Here is a 25,832-nt window from a genome sequence, read left to right on the forward strand (position 1 = left end):
CACAGAGGAAGGGACTTTGGCAAAATATCAGTTGTGTGAAGGAGGACTTTTGTTGTAATTGGCCGAATTCCATTAAGATTTTTTGTCAAAGAGATTCATCTGTGGTTCAATGTGGTTCAAAGGATAATACCAGTGGTCTAATTATGTGGGTCCTCAGAAAATCGTTTATAACTGCACGGGGTTCGTGGTGGAAATTAATGTTTTCATACATTGTTTTCTGCCTTTTCTCTGTACGGTCACTTTTGTAATGCTGTTTAAGGTAAGTCATACAAAGCTTCAGCATCAGTTCATTTTGTTGGACGGTAAAAACTGCATAAGCATTGTATTACCTGTTTTTTATTTTCTTTTGGAAGAACAAAAATGTTTGGTAATCTTGACCAGTTATAGCTTAATTTTTTGTCATTTTTTTTTAAAATGCACAGTGCATTGTTGTTCTTACAAAATATCGACAATACAAAAATGTCGAACCCACTTCAAATCAGTGGTATTATTCTTGAATATGATGAATCCAATTTGTGCTTGTATTGTGCGCTTAAGCATACTATGCTGCGTCTCACTGACATCTGACAAGTTAGATTTTTTTCTATGTTGCATGCAATTGTGAATATCTACTTAAAGCTATGAGTTTGTAATTAGCTAGAATTCCCCCCCCCCCCCTTTTTGTGCTATTACACACTTAAAGCTTGAAAGTGAGAGTCCATGTACAGAGCAATTTGAGGCCTTTTAATATGTGCAGCGTATCGCTACTTTTCAATTTACAGCTTAATGCATTCCAGTGTCATCTACCCATCCATTCTATTCTCTGAACCGCTTATCCTCACTTGGGTCGTGGGTGTGCTGGAGGCTATCCCAACTGATGTTGGGTGAGAGGCGGCGTTCATCCTGAGCTGGTAGCCAGCCAATTGCAGGGCACATATGAACACACATTCACCCTCAGATTCACAACTATGGACAATTGAATCTTGGATTACCTACAGTGCATGTTTTTGGAAAGTGGGAGAAAACAGAAGTACCCAGAGAAAGCTCACGCATCCACAAGGAGAACATGTAAATGCTACACATTAATGCTGGCTTAGACCCCATGACCTTACGGATGTGCTCATCAGTCATCCATTGTGCTTCCCTCCAGAGTCAGGATAGAATACATGTTTGGAAAACTTTGTGCGGTGTGCATCATTCCATTTTGTATGAATTAGGGTCCAGTCTCCTTACCATGCTCTAATGTTCATCAAAGAGACCCCAACTTTTGCATGGATTTTTCATTATCAAATATCAATTTCTTTGCCATTGGGGAAACCCACCTCCTGCATATGCTTAGTCATAAAGTTCAGACAATATTTCCTGGGTCTATGCATTTACCCACTAAAATTTTAGACTCAAATTGTTGTGCAAATATGTACTTTATGCAGAAAATTTACTGTGCCATCTGTCTTTGTAATCTCGCAAAGTGTGTATCTAGTGGTTAAGTATATACAGTGCATATACTTTTATCACTGTTTAAAAGATGTGAAAAAAGGCAGTGTTTCTCATTTGTGCCTTTTACACAGAGACGGTGTTACATTGTCCTAATGCATGTTGACACAAGACAAAATGGTTTCACAACCAATATGCCTAAGAAAAGTCATATGGCTATCTGGCCCCCTGTCACATTGCTATTAATGAGTACCTCCAAATGTTCTGTCATTTAGAATCCCACAGACATGCTGCTACCACGACCCACTTAACTGCCTTTTAGCATTGCATAGGTGTTTTATTCGGTTGCCCCTTTCTTTGGTGCATTAGTGTAAAAATCCTTAGCTCGAAAAAGTTGTTACGTGTGTGCTGAGTGTCATTCATGTCTTAGATTAAAATCTAGATCAAAATTAAAAAATAATCAAACCCTCATTGTTCTTAAATGGTAATTAATCGAATACACTTATGTATAAAATCAATGTATTTAATCACAATTCAATTGGCAATTTTGAATTCTATGAACATAGAAGCTTTTAAATCACTGTGGGCTGCAGGTAATATAACTTGGAAAAGACACCATATGAATCATGACTACTTAATGTCTTTTACTAACCCATTTTTAACAAAAGTGTATGAATAAAATATTGATGGGAAACCTTTTATGTATCCTATTTAGTTATACCTCTCTTTAAGTGGATATTCACCAATAAATGCTCACTTTTTACATTTTCTTGTCCACCACTTGCAGTATTGTAGGTGTAACAAGACAGTTTAAAGTTTGACTCTACCACCACTCCATAAATACCTGGGAAGTCTGAGAAAACTTCCCTCTTTACAAAATGGTCATAGATACGTGTTTTCCATTGCAGACGATGACAGTGAACCTATCCTCGGACTTTGGTTTGAAGAGACTATTTCACCTACCAAAGACAAAGTAGCCCCCCCACCGCCTCCACCGCCTCCTCCCCTGGAGACCTCTCCCAGACTGAAAAGCCCAAGCAAACAGAACCCAAGCGAGAATGGAAACATTTTGGCGGGTCGTAAAGATCCAGAGTTTGTAAGATATATATTTTTATACATATATATATATATATATATATATATATTTTTTTTTTTTTTGTAAATACATGAAGCTTGACCTCCACAGCCCAAACTAATGTTATTAAATATTTATTTTATTTGTTCTTCCAGTTCCTCAGTTTGGCCTCTAGCATTTTGAATTTCATCACCACCTCCATGCTCAAATCCAGGAACAACTTTATTCGCAATTACCTAAGTGTATCACTCACAGAGCAACACATGACAACGTTAGCCACCATCATCAAAGATGTGGACAAAGATGTAAAAGGTATGGTTAAAAATGAAACTCTGAACAAATCATTCTCTGATTAGTTTACTAAACTATATATTTTCCCGCAGGGTCCTCAGATGAAGACTTTTCTTTAGCTCTGTATCATTTCAACCACACCCTGGTAACATCAGATCTACCATCCCCATCCCTGCAGGTAAGAGAAATACAAGCCTGCAGTTATTTTAAAATGACCCACACTATATTGTGCATTATACAGGTACATTAATTATGTGGGAATAGTGTCACTGATAGAGGTGCAAAAAAAAAAAAAAAAAAAATCTTTCTGAAACTTTTGACTGGTCATAAGGCACTGTCTCCAGACTTTGACTTTAAACTGGTCAAAGGAGTGAAAGCAGCACAACCTACAAGTGCCACACATTTTACCTCCTTTTAAGTTGGTATTCATCTATTCTGCATCTTTGTTGTTGGCAAGGTGTTTTGGATCGTCTTGTTCCATAATGTTGCTTCTCCCGATTAGTTTGGATGAGTTTTTCTGTAAATTGCCAAACAAAATGTTTTTTGTAGACTTCATAAATCCCCTCTGCCCCTACCATCATGAGTTGCATCATCATCAAAGTCTAGTGATCCTGTTCTGGAAGCAGCCATGCAAGCCCAAGCCATTGGCTTGCTTCCACCATGCTTCACAGATGAGCTTGTGTGTTTTGGGTCGTAAACAGATCCTTTCTTTTTCTGTACGTTAGACTTTCCATCCCATTGGTAGAAGTTAATCTTGGTGTCACCAGTCCATAAGACTTTGTTCCAAAACTTATGTGGGTCATCTATGTACTTTGTAAAATCCAATCTGGCATTCCAATTTTCTTTGCTGATGAGTGGGTTGCATCTTGTGCTATTGCCTTTATATATCTTTGGAAGTCAGTGGATTGTACCTTCAACCCTGCCCTGTGGAGCTTGGCAGTGATGTCACTGTTTTTATTGGGTGTTTCTTCACATCTCTTACAATATTTCTGTCATCAACTGCTGTTGATACCCGTGGCCAACTGGATCAATCTCTGTTACTCAGTGCACCAGTGGTTTCTTTTTTCAGGACATTCCAAATTGTTGTATTGGCTATCCCCAATGTTTGTCCACTAGCTCTGATCATTTTCCCCTCTTCACTCATTATCATTTCTCCCATAGATAGCTTTGTCTTCACGTTTGCTTAATAGCAAATGCAGTTTTCACAAATGAAACCCATAGTCAAAAACGTGCACTATCCAATGTTTAAGAAGTTAATCTAAAAGGCAACTAGAAGCACCCAGCAGTCACATTTTCCAATACTTAAGCTCAGTTGAAAAGTGGGTGGATTCAACAAAATGTGCTCTGTCCTAACATACCCAGATGTAAATACCCGGAAATAAAAGCTATAATTCTGAAGCTTTGTCGCATTCATCTTTTGTTGTGAAACCCAAGTTTCTTCAGTATACAACAAAAGCAAATCAATCAACCGTACAGTTCAGATGCTTTTGGAGGTGTGTGTGTGTGTGTGTGTGTGGTGTGTGTGTGTGTGTGGTGTGTGTGTGTGTGTGTGTGTGGTGTGTGTGTGTGTGAGAATACTGAAAATAAACTTTTCTGCCATATTCTAATGTGTTGGAACTCAGCTCATTTCACCACATATGAAGGCTTACTATGGTGTTTTTGTTTTTTTTTGTCTTAGAACACCCTTCTTCAGCAACTTGGTGTTGCACCATTTTCAGAGGGTCCCTGGCCTTTATACATTCACCCTCAGTCACTTTCAGTTCTGTCCAGGCTCCTCCTCATCTGGCAGCACAAAGCCAACGTGCAAGCACAGCCAGATGTGCCGGAGTGTATGAAAGTCTGGGAAAGGTATTATTACTGTTATATTTTTGGAGGGTTTTGAGCCCAACCTCAAACTCATCACTACAAAACAGCAAGAGCCATTGAAACCCTAATGTAGTAATTTTTGTCAGTTTGATCGCTATCTTTATCCCTCATAGATTTTTGGGAACACTGAAGCAGCACATCATTCACGGAGCTATTCACGGAGAGGATGACCTTAATGTGGAACACCTACAACTCATGCTACTACTTTTCCACAACCTGTCGGAACGTGGCAGATGGACGGTCCTTACTTTGGTTACCCAGGCAATCACTGAAGTGGCACTGAGCAAAGATAGTCAATTGAAGGCTGTGCCCCTCAACCTGGCTCGCCTGCTACTGGTTTTTGATTACCTTCTCCGCCACTACTCAAAGGCCCCCTTGTACCTTTTTGAGCAGGTACATCCTTTATTTATCTCTGAATACCTGATTTATTGAAAGTGTTATATTGTCTTTGTGATGACTCTTTAACCAAGGTGTATGTCTATGGTAATGAGTTTGTTTTATCTTGTAACAGTTTATATGAATAATTGGACCATGATGGGTGATAGCTTTTTCCATTGATATTCATTTTTAGGTGCAGTACAATCTCCTCACTCCACCATCAACCGGGCCAAGTTCTCTCCAGGACGTCGGCAAGCGCAACAGTCTTCCACTTTACTATGGCTTTAAGGAAGTGGAGGAGAACTGGGCCAAACACTGTCCAACCAGTACGTGCATCACAAGAATAGGATTTGGAAAAAAAACACAAATTTGAGCTAGTTGTATAAATAATCAGCAAACGTCTTGCGGCCTACTTGATTTCATTTTAAAAATGGAGCACAACAAGAATATAACAATATTATGCTATGATTTCTTTTTCTAGATTCAAACGCTCAACCCAAATTCTACTGTGTTTTATCCCCTGAGGCATCTGAGGATGATATCAGCAGACTAGACACCAAGGTGAGGCAGTTATTCATATCTATTGTTCTCAAGGAAATGCGCCGAAGCCTCTAAGTGTGCATTTTTTTTCCTCTTATGGATAGGTGTTTCCAAAACTGTTCAATGGAGCAGTGAAATATGATGATCTTTATGCTTGGCTGATCTCACTCCTGGCAGCAGGCTCTCAGTTTGACACCGCAAGAAGACAAGAGAACAAGCCCATTACACCAATGGTGAGAGGAAATGTTTAGTGAACTGAAGCAGAAGGTTACTTACAAACTCCTGATGTGATCTTATACAGTGAGCCTTTGTCCATTCGTGGTTCACTGTTCACGATCCCGCAGATTTTGCTCCCCAAGTTTTTTTTTTTTTTTTTTTTTTTTTTTTTAAATTTACTGTTTTTTCACACTCATCATAATCTTCTTTTGGCTTGTCCCATTAGGGGTCGCCATAAAGACCTTAAATTCTCTTCTGAATAGCACCACATTATAAGGCATTATTAGACAAGGCGTCTTACAGTGTACAATGTTTTCCTTATGTGTACAATGTATACCTTATGTGTACATTGAGTTCCAACATTTGCAAATTTTGTGTAACTTGTCCAACAAAGTACACATAAACACACCAGTTACACTGTTAACATGCATGCTAGCACATGGTTTAGTGTTTATGTAAACTACCATATGATGGCGCTCACAAGACAACTAAGGAGGGTCCTTGTGCCCCGAAGCATGCTGGAAGCATGTAAATACTAACATAGATTTGCGAACATTTTGCATTACTAATGCGGTCACGGAACCAATTATTTATAACCCAAGTTCAACTGTTTATGCCGTTAATTAGGTATTAAGATGTTTTTTTCTCCATCTTGTGATCGAATTGGTTATCGGTTGAAACTTGCTGATTGGCTACAAAATCCTGATGATGTAAAGCTTGCATCTAGATTATTCAAAATTTGGGTTCTAATGAAAATGTACAAGAACATTTGCCCTCAATTGATGGTCAGATTGTATACAAAAAAGGGGGGGGAGACAGACTAATGAAAATGCTTTCTCAGTGGTTTGAATAAATTCCTATTAATCACTTTGTACAGGAGGCCTGTTCTCTTCAGTACTTCTTTTTAGTACTGTGGAGGATCTTGGGTGCTTTACCACCTTCAAAAGCCTTTATAGAGCAGCTCAAGTCTGGATGCGGGGATCCCAGTGAGAGCGATATCCTGCATACACTACGATGGTCATCGCGCCTTAGAGTTTCTACTTATGTGCATTGGATTAAGGTTTGTTGAATTAAAAAGTACTGTATAGTTTTATTACAATTCAAAGATTGAGTTCTGTGATTTATTTTTTTTTCCCCCATTCTTTATTTTCATTTCTCCTTTGGTGTGTATGTGATTTATGACCATGTACATGTCCTCACTGACAGGAACACTTGGTGAAGCAGGGAATGAAAGCAGACCAAGCAGCCTCTTTGGTTGAAGTCACAGCTGCAAAGTGCAGCACAGTTAAATATGATGTGGAGCTCGCAGAGGAGTACATTGCAAGACAGGTAATGTTGAAAAGTTCATCACAGTTAAGGCATACATTGATTATGTTCCTTTTTTTTTTTTTTTTGCTGTTACACTACAGATTTCAACCTTCTCCAGTGTCGACCCAAATGCCGTAGTTCCACTTGATCAGCTACCCTCACTACAAGCCATCTATACACTGGATGCAGTGATTTCCAAAGTGCAGGTGTCCCTGGATGAACATTTGTCGAAGGTTGCCACTGAGGCAGACACTCAAAAGTCATCAGAGATCACAAAGAACTTGTTGTCTGCCGCACTGCAGCTTGCTGATGTTTACACAGCCTTTACAAAGTGAGTTGTGTCTTTTGGGGAATGCTTATAATTTTAACCAGCTACAGTTAGGATTGATTTAATCAATTATAATAGCTGCACAAGTTTTTTTAAAGTTTTATCTTTGTTAGTACATCAAGAATTGCATATTAACCTAGGATTTAAGTACCATAACCATCTATCTAATCCATCCAAGCTATCCATGTTAACCTTACACAGTTATACCTATATTACAGATTAGAACATGATTGAAAGCTTTGATTTGTCTCAGGTCTTATCTACTAATAAACATCCCAGAGGAAGGAGAAAACAAGCTGTCAGATGCTAAGCTCCAAGGATATGCTGCTGTGCTGTCCATTGGCTCCACCCGCTGCAAGGCAAACTTGCTGGGTAACTAGCTTTAATATTTTGTGCAGCTATATTCTTTTTATTGAATTGCACACTAACCTTTTAAAACAAACACAGGACAAAATGTTATGCAGAACCTACCACCAGCTGTACAGACAATATGCGAGACATGGAACAGCATCCATACCAATGAATTCCCTAACATTGGGTCTTGGGTATGTAATCAGAAGAACCATGTGACACTAATTTCTCAAGATGCATTTGACTGGCTATATTTGGCTTTGAGCAGACTTATTTGTAGTTTTCATTTTCTTTACAGCGTTAACTTGAATTGTTTTACATGTTAAAAGATGTAGACCGGGTGTGCCCAAACCTTTTGCCCCAGGAAATACTTTTCAGAAGGTGGGAAAGTGGGGTATTTATACTGTACATACACTTTGTGTTGCTCATTAGTGCTTTACCAGCTGCTTCTACGGAAATATTAATTTTTCAAGAACAGCGACCAGAATTCAATAAAAATGCAGAACTGGGTTCTATCACGTCTGTAGACTCGTCCAGCTGTCATGAGAAGCACTCACAGTCTGCGATGTCCTTCCACAGTTGCTCGAGCAAATCCTCAGCCTTGTTTTCACTGTGTTGTGTAACAGTTCTTCTTGCCAACTCGTTAGCTTGCTACAGCGCGATTATGTGCACATGCACAATGACACTTCAGAAAAAGCCAGGATTGGTCAAACGGGCCGTCAGTAATTGATGCTCTCGGTCGATGTATTGGGCACACCTGAATCAAGCGGCGGGGATGAATGATTGGCTGTTTTTTTTGTTTGTTTTTTTTTTAATCACATGGTCATCGACCAAAACTGCCCATTTGATTGCGATTGACGCATTGAGCACCCCTGATGTAGACAGATCTGATGATTTAATGTTGTATAATGAAATATATCTCTATATCAGACACTTAAGTTGACCAGTATTTTGTTTGAATGATTTAATTTTTGTTAGGCTCTCAAATTAGTGAAACACATTGGTCATGTTTGTGATATGTGCTAAATGTTAAGCCAGTCATCTTTTAGTTTTTATTTGTTGTCATCTTACCTGCCACTGGAGAGGGGGAACTGTAGGTGTGCAAATTAACCTGAAGCAAGGGTCCCTCTGAGGACACTTATAGTATAGCTGACAGTTGTTGAATGTAGGCAAAAGTGAGCAAGACTGCTGGCTGAATGGGCTGTTTAAATGTAGTGCTAGTATCATTTTGGATCAGCTTTCAGAGCAGTTCATGCATGTCATTTGAATTATTGTTGAAATAATTTTTTAGGGCTGTTTAATACAACTTTTTAAAGACCGAATTTTGCCCAAGTACTCTCTGATATTGATGATTGATTCCACTAGTTCTTTTGCTGCATAAAATTTCAATTAACAAAGTGACTGTTACTTGTTAAAAATAAAAATTAAACTTCTCTTACAAGAATTTTCCAATACATCAAACAGTTGCAGTCTGGCACCACCTACTGGCGATGAGTACTTGCTCGATCAGTTTTTTTTTTTCCCTTCCAAATATCTGTGGCTGGTAACCTTCATAATTGCCAGATATCTTCAAATATGGCCTGTATTAGCATGATAGGTACTCACCCATCCCTAATATTTTATTTGCTTTCCCTTTCAGCGAAATGCATTTGCCAACGATATCATTCCGTCAGAGAGCTACATCAGCGCCATCCAAGCAGCTCACTTGGGAACACTGAGCTGCCAGTCTCTATCTTTGGCATCGTCTCTCAAACACATTCTGTTGTCCTTGGTTCGACTCATCGGTGACCTCATTGTGTAAGTGGTACCTTTACACAATCAGGCTTTTTGGAGTCGATCACTGATCAGCGAGTTTAAAAAAACAAAACAAAAAAAAAAGATAACCTATTACCGATCTGATCATCAAATAAGCAGTGAATCTATTTAAACAACCTGTTCATTTCTTGTGTACACTTGTGTACTTATAAATTTACAATAAATAATGCATCTTTGATCATCTATTTATGCCAGTGAGGCATAGTGACAGGTACAAGTACAGCAAAGCAAATTTATTTGTTTGGCGCATTTCATACTCAAGGTAACTCAATGTGCTTTACATGATTAAAAGGTTTTGAATACAAAGAGATAAAACATTTGAAATGGTAAAAAAAAAAGACAGCAAAATAGATATGAAAAAATAAAAGTACAATTAAGAGTGTACAGTGGAATAAATATCATTAAAATTGGAAATAAAAAAGCATGAGAAAAAAGAAGCATTTTCAACCAGGATTTAAAAACATTCACACTGAGAGCACTGGTTTGGTAAACCAGGGGTTGTGGGTTCGTATCCCACTGGGGCCTCCACTCCCTGAGAAGGGTTGCGTCAGGAAGGGCATCCGGCGTAAAAATTGTGCCAAACATATATATGCATTCATCTGAGATGACACGCTGTGGCCACCCCCGAAAGGGACAAGCCGAAAGAAAATTGCACACTTGGGGATGACATCACCTCTGTTGGCAACTTATTCCATTTGTGTGCTGCATAATTGCTAAATGCAGCTTCACCATGTTGGCTTTGGACTCTGCGCCCCACTATTTGACCTGAGTCAGTCGTTCTCAGAGCTCTACTAGGTTTGTATTCCGTAAGCATTTATTTCATGTATTCAAGACCTAAACGATTTTGTGATTTATAGACCAGTAGCAGAACTTTAAAATATATTGACGAACAAATGAATGGTTTTCTATTAGATGGAAGTAATTACCTACAGCAATTAATAAATCTACTTTTTGTGGCATTATTGATTCTTATTGTGAGGTGAGATTTTTTTTAATTAAGGTAGGAAATCACTGCTCTAGTCAGATCATGTATTCAACAGTAAGGGAGCATGTTTACACAACTACCAGCACTAGCTTTCTAGGCCATATAACTTTTTGTTGCATGCTAGCCAGCTCTATTGTATTAAATGTACGTGAACATACGTCAAGCAAGCCTTAGACAAACATCCTACCCTGTCCTGAGCAGCGTTGACCCCCAACACACTGTTTTCTCTCCCCCATTTTCTTCTTATAAAATTCTTGGCCCGATCCCATCATGCTGTCATCCCCACTGTAAGGAGTGTCATATTTGAGTTGACAAGATAAAGCCCATTGAATGTAAAAAAAAAAAAACTGCATGTGGCATTATCGGAAGACAACATTTTATGCAGCGATCTGACTAACATGTTGCAATCGTGAAAGCAAATTTGTCTTGTAGTCTGAGCTGGTGGTTTAGGTTTTGTCTGTTTCGGGCGTGTTGTCTGTCTATCACACACACACACATAAATACACACACACTGAGTAAATGTCTTTTGTCTTTCAATCAGCTGATCACCAAAAAATGGCCGATAAAATTGGTGTAAAGTCTAGTAAATGGTAGTCCCATGTATACAAGCTCTAGATCATCATACATGTGATCAGCACTAAGTATAAAGTTATAATTTCTTGGTTGTCCATGTATAACGAGTTTATTGCATAATGTTTGAATTATTTTCTTAATATTTGCTTGTCGTTTAGCACAGAGGAGCTGAATCCTTCTCAGATTGTGCGTACACTTCTGCCCCTCCTCCTGGAGAGCAGCACAGAGTGTGTAGCAGAAATCAGCACCACATCACTGGAGCGTGTTATTGGCCCGTCAGAGTCAGATGCTTTTCTAGGCCGTGTCTATGAACGTTTGGTGACTGGGTGTTACAACATTATTGCAAATCATTCTGACCCAAACAGGTAACAGTTTCACACAAAAGTAGTTTTATAGCAGACTAACACTGAATGTATTGTATGGTTTACATTCAATTCTTTTATTAATGCTCTTAATTCTAGTGGTTTGGATGAGTCTGTCCTTGAGGAATGTCTTCAGTACCTTGAAAAACAACTTGAGAGTGTTCAGGTCCGCAAAGCCATGGAGGAGTTCTTTTCTTTCAGGTATTTTCACAACTAATGACATGCAATGCATTGCGACCCATCAACACAACTTTATCACTCATCGTGTTCTGTTTTTTGCAGTGGCGAGCTTGTCCAAATTATGATGGCAACAGCCAATCAAAGCTTATCTGCAAAATTCTGCAACAAAGTGCTGAAATTCTTCACAAAGCTTTTCCAGCTAAGTAAGTCTGATAATGTTTGTTTGATCTGGTTATTTTTACCATGAATATAAATAATTGAAGAAAAGGTTTAACTGTGAGACAGAGTAGCTTGTACAAAGATTCAATATAATATGCCTTGAAGGACCTGTAAGCAAAGCAAATGTTTTTATATAGCACATTTCATACAAAAGGTAACGCAATGTGATTAAAAACATTTGAATACAAATTAATAGAACATTTTAAACAGGGAGGAAAAAGATAAAAATGACAACCAAAAACATATATGTAAGAATGAAAAATAAAAGTATAATTAAAAACAATGTACAGTGCAAAAAATATTAGTGGAAACACTCTAAAAGGCCTGAGAAAAAAAGTTTTCAACCTGGATTTTAAAACATGCGCACTTGAGGCTGACGTCACCTCTGTCAGGAACTTAAGTCCATTTGTGTTCAGCATGATAGCTAAATGCTGCTTCACCATGTTCGTGTGGGACTCTGCGCTCCATTATTTGACCTGAGTCTGACGATCTCAGAGCTCTACTTGGTTTGTATTCCTTGATTTATAGACCAGTAGCAGAACTTTAAAATCTATTCTAAAGCTGACTGGAAGCCAGTGTAAGGTCTTTAGAATTTCAGTTATATGCTCTGACCTCCGTTTGGGTCAGAACACGAGTATTCTGAATGAGCTGCAGCTGTTTAATGCTCTTTTTGGGGAGTCCAGTCAGAAGACCATTACTGTAGTCAAGTCTACTTGAGATAAAAGCATGGATGAGCATTTCTTGGTCTGCTTGACACATACAAGCCTTCACTCTAGATATGTTCTTCAGGTGGTAAGAGGCAGTTTTGTGATTGATTTGATGACTGTTGTATCTTGGAGGTCTATAAATAATTAAAACAATACCTTTGTCTCACCTTTAACACACATTAAAAGGGGTGCAAATAACCCAGTATAATTTCTTTACCCTGAAATAATGACTTAAAAATAACCGCAATACCGCCAACTTTTTTCCCCGTGTTCGACACTTGTTCATAAAATTAAAATCTGCTTCAAATCCTATCAGGTACATTCTGCTAACCACGTTTCATTGAACAACAAAAAACTGGACTTCAACATTGACAATAGTTTTCACCCTATACATCACACCTAACAAACTTCTACTGTGATAAAAGTAAGTTTAGAACCACAAACTGAATGAAAGTGTTCCAAATAAACACCTCAGTCACCTCAGTCTGAATGGTAAATCCGATTATAAATGATGGTGGAGCGAGCTTGTGGAGCTCCTTAACTTGCTAACTTCGCTTGCAGGCTCGCTTGTTAGCTTGCATGCTCGCGAACACAACAATCCGTTAACTTTCCAGTTTGTGTTGATTGGGAACTATCAAATACTACAACTCTGAGTGAAGCGCTGATGTTTTAAATAACATCACTTCAGTGGAGCGAGCTCTTTAGCTTTTTAACTCGTTTGCCCATTGGCTTGCTTGCGAGTTAACTTGTCAATCTTACGGGCAAACAAACACACCATACAGTTAACTTTCCCCCAAGTATCCCTGTTGTGTGAATCTACTCATTGCGCATGGAGAAAACCTGGAGAATATTGAACAGAGCCAGCAATGACAGGTGTGTACTGGTCCGCTACCGTTCAATCAGAGACCAATGACTCAGGCAACCAACTCTTGTAGGATTACCACAACACGGACAAATTGTCGAGTCTGGAGCAACTATCATGTCCATTTTATATATCGAACTACGTCGATATACAGTGGTACCACTACTTATGAAATTCATTAGTTCCGGAATTTGTTCCGTAACGTAAATTTTTCGTATTTTGTACATGTGAATAGCCTGATCTGTTCCAAGCACCAAAAATAAGCATTCAAACTACACTCTGTAAAGAATAATAAAAATTTGGTTAATTTACTTTTAGCATTGGGGGTCTATGCAAAGAGAAGGGTGAGTGACAGGAAAAAGGCATCGTAGGGGATGGAGGAAGAGGCAAACACTTGACAGCTGAGAGAAAACATATGTACGAATGTACCCATGCAAACAACTTAATTCCACTAGTTTCTTGTGGCCTATGATGAATAAACTTGCAAAAAACACGTGAAGAATTCACAAAAAGTTCTACTTTACCAACTTGTGCTGGCACGAGACAGCATGTGAAAGCGCTAGCTAAAAATTGACCTCCCTCCTAGCCAAGATACAGGATGTGGATCATGAGTAAAGAGTGATGTCCCTCCTCGCCAATGAGATGCCAGGAAGATGCTACAGCGATAGCCAATGGAAGAGCTGCTCCATCGCGCCACAAAAACCAAGCTACAGGATGTTTACGTTAGGTGGAATTTGGGGGCTGCAAATCCAGGACTTATTTTTTCCTTTCATACCCTGAATTTTCCTCGTATGTAGAGAATATTTTTTCATTATCTGAATTTTTCATTACTAGAGACGTTCGTAAGCAGAGGTAGCACTGTAGCAATTATCGTAACAGGCCTACATCAAACAGCATTGTATGTCGCAGAAACAATTTGTGCCAATAAATAAAATAAACACCAATAGTGGAGTTTGCATGTTCTCCCCATGCCTCTGTGGGTTTTCTCCAGGCAGTCCGGTTTCTTCCCACATCACAAAAACATGCATTAATTGGAGACTCTAAATTAACCCTAGGGGTGTTTGTGAATGCAACTGTTTGTCTCCATGCGCCTTGCAACTGACTGGCTACCAGTTCAGGGTGTACCCCGCCTTCTGCCCGATGACAGCTGGAATAGGCTCCAGCAATCCCGCAATTCTCGTGAGGAAAAGCGGCTCAGAAAATGGATGGATTGATAGTATTAACTCTCAACAGTTTGTAACATGCAGTATAAAGATTATTATTATGATGTATTAATAAACATGTCACTGGGATTCCCCCCCTCCAGCGGAAAAGAGCCCAAACCCCAGTTTGCTCTGTCTTTGCGGCTCTCTGGCACAGCTGGCCTGTGTGGAACCTTCTCGTCTGCAGTCGTGGCTGACACGCATGACAGCCACCCCACCCAAGGACTCCGAGCAGCTGGAAATTGTGCAGGAAAACCGACAGCTTTTGCAACACCTCACCACTCATATAGTGCGGGACAACAGCCAGGTGGGAGAAGGAGTGTGCACTGTCCTTCTCAGCACTCTAATCCCCATGGCAACAGATATGCTAGCTAATGGAGATGGGACAGGATTCCCTGAGCTCATGGTCATCATGGCTACTTTAGCCAGTGCTGGACAGGGAGCGGGCCACCTGCAGCTGTACAGGGCAGTTACTGACTGGCTCACTAGATGGTAAGATGTTACACATCAGTGATCCTCAATTTTTATGAAAACAGGACTAAATCCCACAAAATACTTTTTCTTTACAGCAAAAAGTATTTAACACAAAAAAATGTTGTGGAAAAAGTGAGCACAAACACGTCCCAAGGAAAGGTATGTTTATTTTAGCTGGGCTATGTCAGTTGTAGAATTTGCGTGGTTCTTGAAAAGTTCACATTTGGCTGTTATGTAAGTAATTGATCTGGACTGCTTGTTTGATTTCAGCATGCAAGCATGTTGGAATGCTCCTGTCACATCATCTCCTATTTGGCTGATGTAATGAATGCCTTGAAGCAAAGCAGTGGTCAAAGCAGCTCAACATTACTCATGGAGGGAGAAGAAAAAGCCATGGAGGTGGACTCGGACTGGGTGGAGGAACTAGCTGTAGAGGATGATGATTCCCAGGCAGAAGATTCTGTGAGGCTTTTTTTTTTTTTTTTTGTATCTGCCTTTTAAAAAAAGGGTGACATTGTCATTGGCTTTACATTACAGTACTCTCAAAATGAAGTCAGACTTTTGCCAAGCATATGTAAACGTAATGTTAAAATGTCTGTTATTGCAACTTTTTTATTAACACTTGTTGGATTATCTGGTCAGTGTATTGCTTATTTTCTTAAATTGATACACATACAAACTGGTTGGTTGGCTCACATTCAAGTGGCAACATAACAATTTGTCATTAATTCACAGGATGAAGACTCTCTTTGCAACAAACTATGCACCTTCACCATAACTCAGAAAGAATTCATGAACCAGCACTGGTAAATAATTGTTGTATGATCTAGGTTTAGTTCCCAGACTTGACTTGTCAAAACGTTGCTTCACTGCTGCTTTTCATTCTATAGGTACCACTGTCACACCTGTAAGATGGTGGATGGGGTAGGTGTATGCACTGTGTGCGCCAAGGTCTGTCATAAAGACCATGAGATCTCCTATGCCAAATATGGCTCGTTCTTCTGTGACTGCGGTGCCAAAGAGGATGGCAGCTGCCAGGTGAGACAGAATACCTCAGGTCATCATGGGAAGAGAACACCAGCGGTAACTTTGGCTTGCAAGTCATTCCCCCATTGACTTCCATCCAATCATTTTATTTGATCAGGGCTCTATAGCTAGTTCTCCCATGCCCAGTAATATTTGACAGAAATCATGTTGCAGTGCATAGGTCATACGAGAGGCCAGTTTTCCTAGTTAATCCTAAATAACTGTTTTGGTGTAGTTTGCATGCAATGAAGAAACCATCAACCACATTTTATGTTATTGTAGCAATATTGTATCAATATTACATATTTTTTCTGAATTGATAATGTAGCTACTTGTAATTGTTCAACTCACAATTGCATGCAACATTGTTGTAATGGCTTATTGTGCCAATGTGTTGTCTTTTCTTGTCTTGTGAGTTTCTTTGGAAGTAAATCTAGTATTCATTCAGTATATCCCTAGCAATTGTTCTGTTAAGCAATTTTTGGGAGAGAATTATCTCCAAATTGTAAAGGTAGATGATGTGATGGATTGTTTTTTTGCCCTTTTGCCTTTTCTCACTTGTTCATATTGTGTTATCACCAACAGGCTTTAGTGAAACGCAGCCCAAGCAGTGGTATGGGCTCCACTCTCAAGGAGTCGTCAGCATTCCAGAGCGAACTGCGCATGCCAGAGAATGCAAGCCGCCACCAGAATGCTTCCCCCTCTGATAAAGGCAAGGTGACCATCTGTGATGGCAAACCTGGTGATGAGGACAGACCAAAGAAAAGCAGTGCGTGTAAGAGTATTGAGGGGTGCCAGGAAGAGTTGATTTCCCAAGTGGTAAGGAAAATAATTGAACATTACTTAATTTATCTTTAACTACATTGGTGCCATGAAGTACAAGTGACTAGACCTGGGAGCTTTTGGGACACGAGCCATTGATTGGGTATATTTTTGCTTTGATGTGTGAAACCAAAGTTTAAATATGGATGTTATCCGTATCCACCCACATCAAATGAAGCGGTAGTTTGGTTGATATAATTAGTAAATATTCTTAAAAAAAAAAAAAAGAGGCATATAGCTGTTTGCACCTACTAGTGCTGCTTACAGTCAAGCTAAGCACAAAACAAAGAGAATTACACAGTTTATTTTTAAACAACTACGGAGCATCCTTTCAGCATACAATGAAAAACACAGGCACACGGGCTGACAATTAAAAAAATCCCACCAAGTGAAGCCGTGGACGAGATCAATTACGCTGAAGAAATCTGCATCAAAGAGTATTCTTTCTAATGGTACAGTGCCATGAAAAAGTATATGCACCCTTCCTGATTTCCTTTTTTTTTTTTTTTTTAAATCACACACAAGGGTTTCAAATCATCAAACCAATATTTATATCACTGAGGCAACCCAAATACATATAAGAGTTTTAAATTGACAATTCAATTTGTTAAAGGCACAAAGAAACCTCCAAAAACCTTCTGACCCCTTCTGAAAAAGTAATTGCCCCTGAACCTAATAACGGGTTGTGCCACCCTTGGCAGCAATAACTAAAATCAAGTGTTTGTGATGATTAGTGATGAGTCTTTCACATCGCTCTGGAGGAATTTTTTCCTACATTTCTTTGGAGAATTGTTTCCACGCCGACGTATTGGAGGGTTTTCTTGCGTGAACTGCCCGTTTAAGGTCACACTACAGCATTTGAATTGGATTTAAATCCATATGTTGACTTAGTCACTCATGTGTTAGCATGCGTTATTAGCATGCATGTATGCTACCACATGGCAGGGCTCACAAGGCAGTGAGGAACAATTGCAATTTTACATTTGTAAGAAGGTGAAGCTTACATTCCCCCAAACACTGACAAAATAGGCAAGTAATTGTTATATTGTTCACACTCACAGTGTCACATCAAAACTAAAATGATCACATGACTGCAAACAGAAGAACATAACTAGCAAACAGCTTGTTGATGGTTTCAGCTGCAGAACTGTTTTCTTTACAGTTTTTCGGTCAACTATCAAATCCTGACATGGTAATAGTTTTCTCTGGTTGGCTTCAGATTTACAGTGGTACCTTGACATACGAGGAGCTTTACATAAGAGTTTTTCGAGATACGACCTGCTTTGGCAACGCACACCGAACGCTGTAACAACAAGCTCCTGCTCCACCACACACATCCGCCGAATCTGCTTTACGCCACTCACTCTCTGCTCTTAAACGGGTACACTATTACAGCTACAAAGGCTTTGTCTGTAGAGGTCATATTCAATTTGGAGGTTTTTTTTTTTACTTACTTTATGCTTTCCTACCTAAACTATGATTTAGAGAGGTTGACCATCATTGTGCTTCCTCAAGGTGTTCCAGGTTGATAAAGATTGTCTTAGTTTCAACAAGAGCAACAGCATTCATGACATTTGACATTTTCCTTGTGAAGTTGTCCAAAATTTCGGTTGATTGTGATAGATGGGCAGCTATTCCAGCGACCTGTTTTTATACAAACAATAAATATTTTACCTTTCCTTTGTCTCCCAACAGAATGCATCATCTACTGCTTCCGTTATACTGGAGATGCTCATGTTTCTAATGGAAGCCATTCAGACCAATTTCCAGCAGGCATCAGCTGTTGGAAGCAGCAGTCGGGCACAGCAAGCCCTCAGTGAACTTCACACTCAGGACAAAAATGTGGATATGACAGATCAGCTAATGGTAGTATGAGCTATATTGGTGCTTTTCTTTTGATGTCAGTTTTCTGTCTTCATCTTTGTTACCGTTTTTCTAAATTTTTACTTCAGTTCTTCACTGCTGCACTTTCGCTTCAGGTACCCACTCTTGGCTCTCAGGAAGGGGCTTTTGAGAATGTGAGGATGAATTATAGTGGTGACCAGGGGCAAACAATTCGCCAACTCATTAGTGCTCATGTGCTGAGGCGTGTGGCCATGTGTGTCTTGTCATCACCTCATGGCCGCCGGCAACACCTTGCAGTCAGCCACGAAAAGGGAAAGGTGAGACTCACTACTGGTGTAAAATCTAAAGCTTATGATGGAAATTTCCTAGCTAGGGTATAAAAGCCCATCATAGAGCTGTGTTGAAGTTATGAATAGCATTTAATCAGTGAGAATTTCAATACATTCTATCAAGAATACTTCATAATCTTGTTTGTCCCTATTGCAGATAACTGTTTTGCAGCTGTCCACGCTCCTGAAGCAAGCTGACTCCAGCAAACGGAAGCTGACACTCACTCGTCTGGCTTCTGCCCCAGTCCCTTTCACTGTCCTCAGTCTCACAGGCAACCCTTGTAATGAAGATTACCTGGCTGTGTGTGGCCTCAAGGTACTTGAGCACCTCAGCCATGTTTATACATTGTATTCATTGTGTACATAAGCTGCAAAGGACCAATAATTAACTTGGATCATCTCCATATAGATTTTTCATTTTTCAGTAGCCCTTTTGACATTCTTTGCAATAACTAAACTGTGTACAACAATTTTCTCATTTTAGTCACGTTTGATGTGCCCTGTTTGTTCCATCTCAGGACTGCCACGTACTGACTTTCAGCAGCACAGGCTCTGTGTCTGACCACCTGGTGCTGCACCCACAACTAGCTACAGGCAACTTCATCATCAAAGCTATTTGGTTGCCAGGCTCGCAAACTGAGTTGGCAATCATCACTGCTGATTTTGTGAAGGTGAGTGACAAGAAAAATACAAGTACTGGTAACTTGCAAGCTGTTCATGATTGGTATTTGTCATGTTCAATGTTTCTCAGATTTATGACTTATCTTTGGATGCATTGAGTCCCATGTACTACTTCGTACCACCAAGTTCCAAGATCCGCGATGCTACCTTCCTTTTCAATGAAGAAGGAAAGAATATCATTGTCATCATGTCTTCAGCTGGTTACATATATACTGAGGTCATGGATGACTTCACCAGTGCTCAGCATGGCCCTTTTTATGTCACGAATGTGTTAGAGATAAGCCATGAAGACTTGAAGGTATGTGTGTGTGTGTGTGTGTGTGTGTGTGTGTTGTGTGTGTGTGTGTGTGTGTGTGTGTGTGTGTGTTTTAGGGGTCAGGGAGCTAGAATTAAGAAAAAGTATTCAATGTAGCTATGTGTCAGATTTAAAAGCAGAAGATTCACAATGTTAGACCTCAGCTTTGTTTGAATGCATGAACATGTTCTTGTTTTACTTGTAGGACAGCAATGGTCAGGTTGCTGGAGGAGGGGTGTCAGTCTATTACTCCCATGTGCTTCAGATGCTTTTCTTCAGCTACAGCCAGGGAAAGTCCTTTGCTGCTACAGTGAGTCGCAACACCACTGATGTTCAGCGACTCTTCCCCATCAATGTGAAAGGGTATTGGGATTTTGTCAACCTGTTATAATTGTTCTGGCTATTATAGCAAGGAAGGTCGCATATTTAATGTCCTGCCCATTTCAGCTCCAATGGCAGCAGCAGTAAAATGTCACCAGCCCTGTGCCAGTGGTCTGAGGTCATGAACCATCCAGGGTTGGTATGCTGTGTGCAGCAGACAACGGGCATTCCACTGGTTATTATGGTTAAGCCTGACACCTTCCTCATTCAAGAAATTAAAACTCTGCCAGCCAAAGCTAAGGTAATGGCCACCAGAACACATGTATTGATAAAAAGAGAAGTCTTATTTTGAAAACTACTGTAATGTCTAATCTATAGTGGTATATTATTAGAAAAAAAATATTCTACAATTATTTTCAAAAAGGTAATGAAAGTGCGATAAACATAGTATTAATTTTTCTTAAATTTTTCATTGTGTAATTGGTACCTAATGATTGTGAAAAAAGGTGCACACATTACATTCCAATGTGTTATGTCATGTCTAAACTTATACTTATATAGTTGAAGCCAGAAGTTTACGTACTGTATTTCCTGGACGACAGCCTGCACCGGTTAATAAGTTGCGCCCACTCTTTTTGGGGTTTTTTTCCCCCCTTCAATATGAGTCGCGCATGTCTATGCGTCGTGGCTATATACCAAACGTGCTGCAACATTCTGAACTTAATGTATACATATGTACAAACGCAGATTTTGTAACGTAAATGTTTTACATAGCTTGCTTGACTGAAACACGTACATGTACTTCTGGGACTCACAGCTGGAATGGAGTTTGATCTCTTGATCTCTCATACTGTCCAAAGCATGCAACTCTTTTTTTCAGTGAAAAAAAAATCCTCCTGGACGCCTACTGTAATACTCAGGCTTTCAGCCATTAAACCTTCCATCATCCAGTCTTTTTTCTTAACTTTAACAACTATTCCTTTTGGCGCAGTGATCTGCTTAATCAATTGCGGAAGCTTTTATCCAGAAGCGGTGCAGCTTAACACACACGTGAACTGCGTTCTCTCATGGCCAGTTGTTTATATCATAATGTCTTCTTCTACACATGACTGAGGTACAGTATTCTGATTCTTCTCCGGACGGGAGGCATCTGTGTATGCCCATAACTTAACAGGGAAAAAACATTTTTAACAATTATGTTCAAACAAGTTCTTGTATGTTTATTAAACATATATATATATATATATATATATATTTTTTTTTTTTTTTTTTTTTTTTTTTTTTTTAGGAGGGGTGTCGGAAAACAGGCTGGGTGGTTCGCGGTGCCTGAAAATAGTAGTGGCTTGTTGTCCGGAAAATACGGTGCACATAGCACCACATATTTACAGAAAAGAAATGGAATTTTTTATTTTTTCAACTATATTGGAAAAAAAAACTTCTCACACACCCATAACAATTAAGACCCTTTGCTCTGCTCATCTAACTCACTGGAGGATGCATTTGGGATTAGTGGTGGAAGTCGGTAATAGTGAATAATGAAAAAAATCTCTACTTGGGCCCTGGGCATCCCACCTCCATTTTTCATGCCATTTGTGTTTGCATTCCTGAAGAATACATTTTCTCTCTTTGGTTGTCTTGTGTGACAGTCACATAAGTGCTCCCAATGCTCATTTATTTTCATTACTTCTAGATTCAAGACATGGTAGCCATTCGACACACTGCCAGTAATGAGCAACACCGCACAACCATGATTCTCCTCTGTGAGGACGGAAGCCTGCGGATCTACATGGCCAATGTGGACAACACCTCGTACTGGCTCCAGCCCTCACTACAACCCAGCTGTGGCATCAATATCATGAAACCTGTCCGCAAGCGCAAAGCAGCAGCTACTGGTGAGTTGAATTATTTTGTTAATATCAAAAGAAGGAAGGGATGCAAGATAGGTGTTGGACTGATAAGTATCAGACTGATTTACTTACAGCTCAACAATTATTGCACAATCTTGTAAAAAATTACATTACACTGATTGGTGTGATACAACAAAAACAAAAAAAAGACTGATAAGAGCCCCGTAATTCAACACCACGCTGGTCACACTCGCCATTGGCCCCACGCTGTGCAGTTGCCTTTCCATTGGCTCCTGATTTTCATGGATAATATGACCAAAATTCTTTGCACATGACACCTGAAATAGTCAATATCCTCAGTAAATTAGTTTATGATCACGAGCACTTACTGAAATTTCGACCAGTGATTTATATTTTGTAAATAAGATGCTCGCAGCATCATTCAGCGGTCTATAAAGTAGCAGACTCACTTGCAGCTCAGGCCAGCAGACGACCAAGTTGACTGTATCACTCTTACCTTTTTCGCTCGAGTGCCCCCTCGCGGCCGTTAGAATGTACAAATTAGCTGCATCACTGCGTAAGCCACAGGATTGAAAGCGTGTGAAAAAAGTTGTCTCATAGGCCAGAAATTACGGTATTTACAGTATCTCTTGAATAGTCAGGAAGGGCATCCGGCGTAAAAATTGTGCCAAACGTATATGTGCGTTCATCTGAGATGACACGCTGTGGCGACCCCGAAAGGGACAAGCCGAAAGAAACTTTACTTGAATAGTATTGTTTCTTTAATTAATGCAACAAATGGTACATGTTGATGAAGTCATGTCAAAATAGTTCTCTACAGAATCGTTGACGCTGCACAAGTTCGGCCTATACCCACATTCAACCAATAAGAACCTCCAGCATTATGAAGACTGGGCCTATCATGTTACTTAAAAAAAAAAAAAAAAAAAGATGAACAGTCAGAATGGCACAAGAGATCTATCTATATGGAAACTGCTAAAGATAGATAGGAACCACTTTTCATAAATAAACATAAAGATCTTTTTGTTGTATTGTTAACTATCATTGTCTGAAAAAGGCACTATCTTTGTTGAATTTTTTTACACTCTTTATTACACTGAAAAATACCCACAGGTGATAGCATCAATTAGGTAATAAAATGATCAAAACTAATGTCCAGCAAATTGGACAACAGAGCAATTAATCTTGAAAATGACAGCGACGTCCCACATGTTAGATTATTATTATTATTTTTTATGAACAGATAAAGGGTTACAATGGATCGGTCTGTTCTGCCACAATCAACCAATGAATTAGAAAAGAAACAAAAGAAAAAAACACCAATATCAGCATTTCCCTGTTAAAACAAGACTGTTTTTCTTCAGTGAGAAGCTGTAGGCCTCATCCTGTCCTTAAAGTTAATGAGCAATAAACTAACAAATCGTATTTGTTTTATTTCTAAAAGGGTTTTGTCGCTTATTTGTATATTGTACTATATTTAGTTTTAACCACAATATAATTTAATTTTGGGGTTGGAATGGATTAATTGCACTTCCATTTGTTTCAGTGGTAAAAAATGACCTTGATTTAAGAATGTTTCAGATTGCAAACAGGGTCATGGAACGAATTAAGTTCATAACCTGAGGTTCCACTATGTATGCATTTTCAGTTTGTATAATACAATTGAATAAGTCTGTTTGTAAAATGCTGTCCAAAGTTACGCAATCATGAATTTGCTTCATCCATAAGACTCTGAATTACATGTTGGGAATTTTGTCTTTAGCAACCCGAACTACCACCCAGGTGACATTTCCAGTAGACTTTTTTGAACACAACCAGCAGCTGACAGAGGTAGAGTTTGGTGGCAATGATTTGCTGCAGGTCTACAACGGACAGCAGATCAAACACAGGCTCAACTCTACTGGGATGTATGTGGCTAATACAAAGGTAGGTCCAATTGTTCCATGATGCTATTAGCATTGATGTAATGTTTGTATCAGCCACCATATTATGGAGATACACAAAACTATTAATGAGATTCTGTGCTTTGCATCTAGCCTGGAGGATTCACCGTGGAAGCGGTCAACAGCAACACTTCAATGGTGATGACAGGCATGCGTGTGCAGGTTGGCACTCAGGCCATTGAGAGGGCTCCCTCCTATGTGGAGGTCTTTGGGCGCACCATGCAGATCAATCTGACAAGAGCACGCTGGTTTGACTTTCCATTCACCAGAGAAGAGGCGCTCCAGGCTGACAAGAAGCTGTCTGTTTTTAGTAAGTGCATTACTTCACTGCATGTGCTTTGATAAAATGATCCAAACATTCTTCCCACCATGAACTAAAACCACATGAATACAAGACATTTGGTTGAATTTTGGGTGGGGCGAAATTTTACTTTCCAACAAACCTATATTTGGTTTGTGCTTAATTACACGCTGTTTTGATTTCCTTTTTCCCATTAGTTGGCGCATCGGTTGACCCGGCTGGAGTCACTATGTTGGATTCAATTAAGATCTATGGAAAAACTAAAGAGCAATTTGGTTGGCCTGAGGAACCACCGGAGGACTTCTCTTCAGCGTCTGTAAACAATGTTAGCAGTCCTAACCTTAACCAGGCCAATGGCACCTCTGATGGCGAGGTCATCACACCATCCACCACTAGTGGCACTGTGTTGGAGAGGTACGGCTTTCGACTATATATTTATTTAAAAATAATTAAAGGCTGTTAATGTATGTCTTGTTTGGTTGCTGAGGTTTTCTATTAATCATCAAACTGTTACCTATACTATTACTTTGAATAGACATGGATATAGGAATTTAAACTAGTTATCAACAAGCAGTGATAATAGCCATCTTGATGTGTATATCTATTTTGTAATGACAGACATGTTTGACTAATTAGTGTTTGTCTCCTGTATTATTTTGCCCAAAATATTCACATCTGATCATTATTATATATTGTGGACATTTTCCATTTGGTTTTCCTTAAGTCTAAACTTTGCTTGAGCTGTTTTTAATTACGGGTGGTGGGGTTCTCCTTTGATTAATTAGTGCATGGCTAATACAAAACCATCTTTCTTGCATGTGTCATTTGTTTTTAGCAGTTGTTTAATTTCACTTGTTTCTTTCTGTGATCCTCACACTTCTTTTGTTCTTTTTTTCTTTTGCTCCCAAAAATACAATAAAAAGTTGTGAAACTGAGTCCTTATCCACCTTGGACCGGTTAGTAACAGCCCTTTCTCTGCTCGTTTTGTTGTATGTTTTTGTGTACGTGTGCCTGTTTGTGTGTCCTTGCCTGAGATGTTGAAAATGCCATGCACCATCTTTTTCTGACTTCCTTGCAGTGTGCTGTATACATTTTACAGTTTTGTTGGAATTTTGCACTTACTCACTTTTTGGGAACACTGGAAACTAGAAATGAAATTAATTTTTTACTTTGAATTGCAGGCTGGTGGTCAGTGCTCTTGAAGCACTGGAAAGCTGCTTTGCTGTTGGTTCCTCTAATGAAAAGGTACATTAAGG

General features: G+C 39.3%; 1 protein-coding gene across 11 annotated transcripts in view; it reads left to right on the forward strand.

Moving 5' to 3' along the window:
- The window catches only part of ubr4 (ubiquitin protein ligase E3 component n-recognin 4), a 65,440-nt gene that overhangs the window by 17,185 nt on the left and 22,423 nt on the right, over positions 1-25,832 (forward strand). For 6 of the 11 annotated variants that reach the window (XM_061835549.1, XM_061835576.1, XM_061835565.1 and 3 more), the window contains 36 exons: positions 2,322-2,509; positions 2,644-2,800; positions 2,872-2,957; positions 4,458-4,627; positions 4,759-5,038; positions 5,217-5,349; positions 5,505-5,584; positions 5,668-5,796; positions 6,657-6,839; positions 6,986-7,108; positions 7,189-7,418; positions 7,669-7,787; positions 7,863-7,960; positions 9,406-9,563; positions 11,298-11,504; positions 11,601-11,702; positions 11,784-11,884; positions 14,776-15,163; positions 15,241-15,304; positions 15,416-15,607; positions 15,881-15,951; positions 16,036-16,228; positions 16,757-16,990; positions 18,689-18,859; positions 18,973-19,155; positions 19,325-19,483; positions 19,686-19,838; positions 19,919-20,146; positions 20,349-20,506; positions 20,591-20,765; positions 22,155-22,356; positions 24,095-24,258; positions 24,369-24,585; positions 24,774-24,990; positions 25,500-25,532; positions 25,758-25,821. In XM_061835549.1, the coding sequence (XP_061691533.1) occupies positions 2,322-2,509; positions 2,644-2,800; positions 2,872-2,957; positions 4,458-4,627; positions 4,759-5,038; positions 5,217-5,349; positions 5,505-5,584; positions 5,668-5,796; positions 6,657-6,839; positions 6,986-7,108; positions 7,189-7,418; positions 7,669-7,787; positions 7,863-7,960; positions 9,406-9,563; positions 11,298-11,504; positions 11,601-11,702; positions 11,784-11,884; positions 14,776-15,163; positions 15,241-15,304; positions 15,416-15,607; positions 15,881-15,951; positions 16,036-16,228; positions 16,757-16,990; positions 18,689-18,859; positions 18,973-19,155; positions 19,325-19,483; positions 19,686-19,838; positions 19,919-20,146; positions 20,349-20,506; positions 20,591-20,765; positions 22,155-22,356; positions 24,095-24,258; positions 24,369-24,585; positions 24,774-24,990; positions 25,500-25,532; positions 25,758-25,821 (5,810 nt within the window). The remainder of the gene's footprint in view (positions 1-2,321; positions 2,510-2,643; positions 2,801-2,871; positions 2,958-4,457; positions 4,628-4,758; positions 5,039-5,216; positions 5,350-5,504; positions 5,585-5,667; positions 5,797-6,656; positions 6,840-6,985; positions 7,109-7,188; positions 7,419-7,668; positions 7,788-7,862; positions 7,961-9,405; positions 9,564-11,297; positions 11,505-11,600; positions 11,703-11,783; positions 11,885-14,775; positions 15,164-15,240; positions 15,305-15,415; positions 15,608-15,880; positions 15,952-16,035; positions 16,229-16,756; positions 16,991-18,688; positions 18,860-18,972; positions 19,156-19,324; positions 19,484-19,685; positions 19,839-19,918; positions 20,147-20,348; positions 20,507-20,590; positions 20,766-22,154; positions 22,357-24,094; positions 24,259-24,368; positions 24,586-24,773; positions 24,991-25,499; positions 25,533-25,757; positions 25,822-25,832) is intronic. The other 5 variants (XM_061835593.1, XM_061835608.1, XM_061835580.1 and 2 more) reach the window with 3 other exon arrangements.

The sequence above is a fragment of the Syngnathoides biaculeatus genome, chromosome 2 (assembly GCF_019802595.1).
Source record: "Syngnathoides biaculeatus isolate LvHL_M chromosome 2, ASM1980259v1, whole genome shotgun sequence".
Classification (NCBI taxonomy): Eukaryota; Metazoa; Chordata; class Actinopteri; order Syngnathiformes; family Syngnathidae; genus Syngnathoides; species Syngnathoides biaculeatus.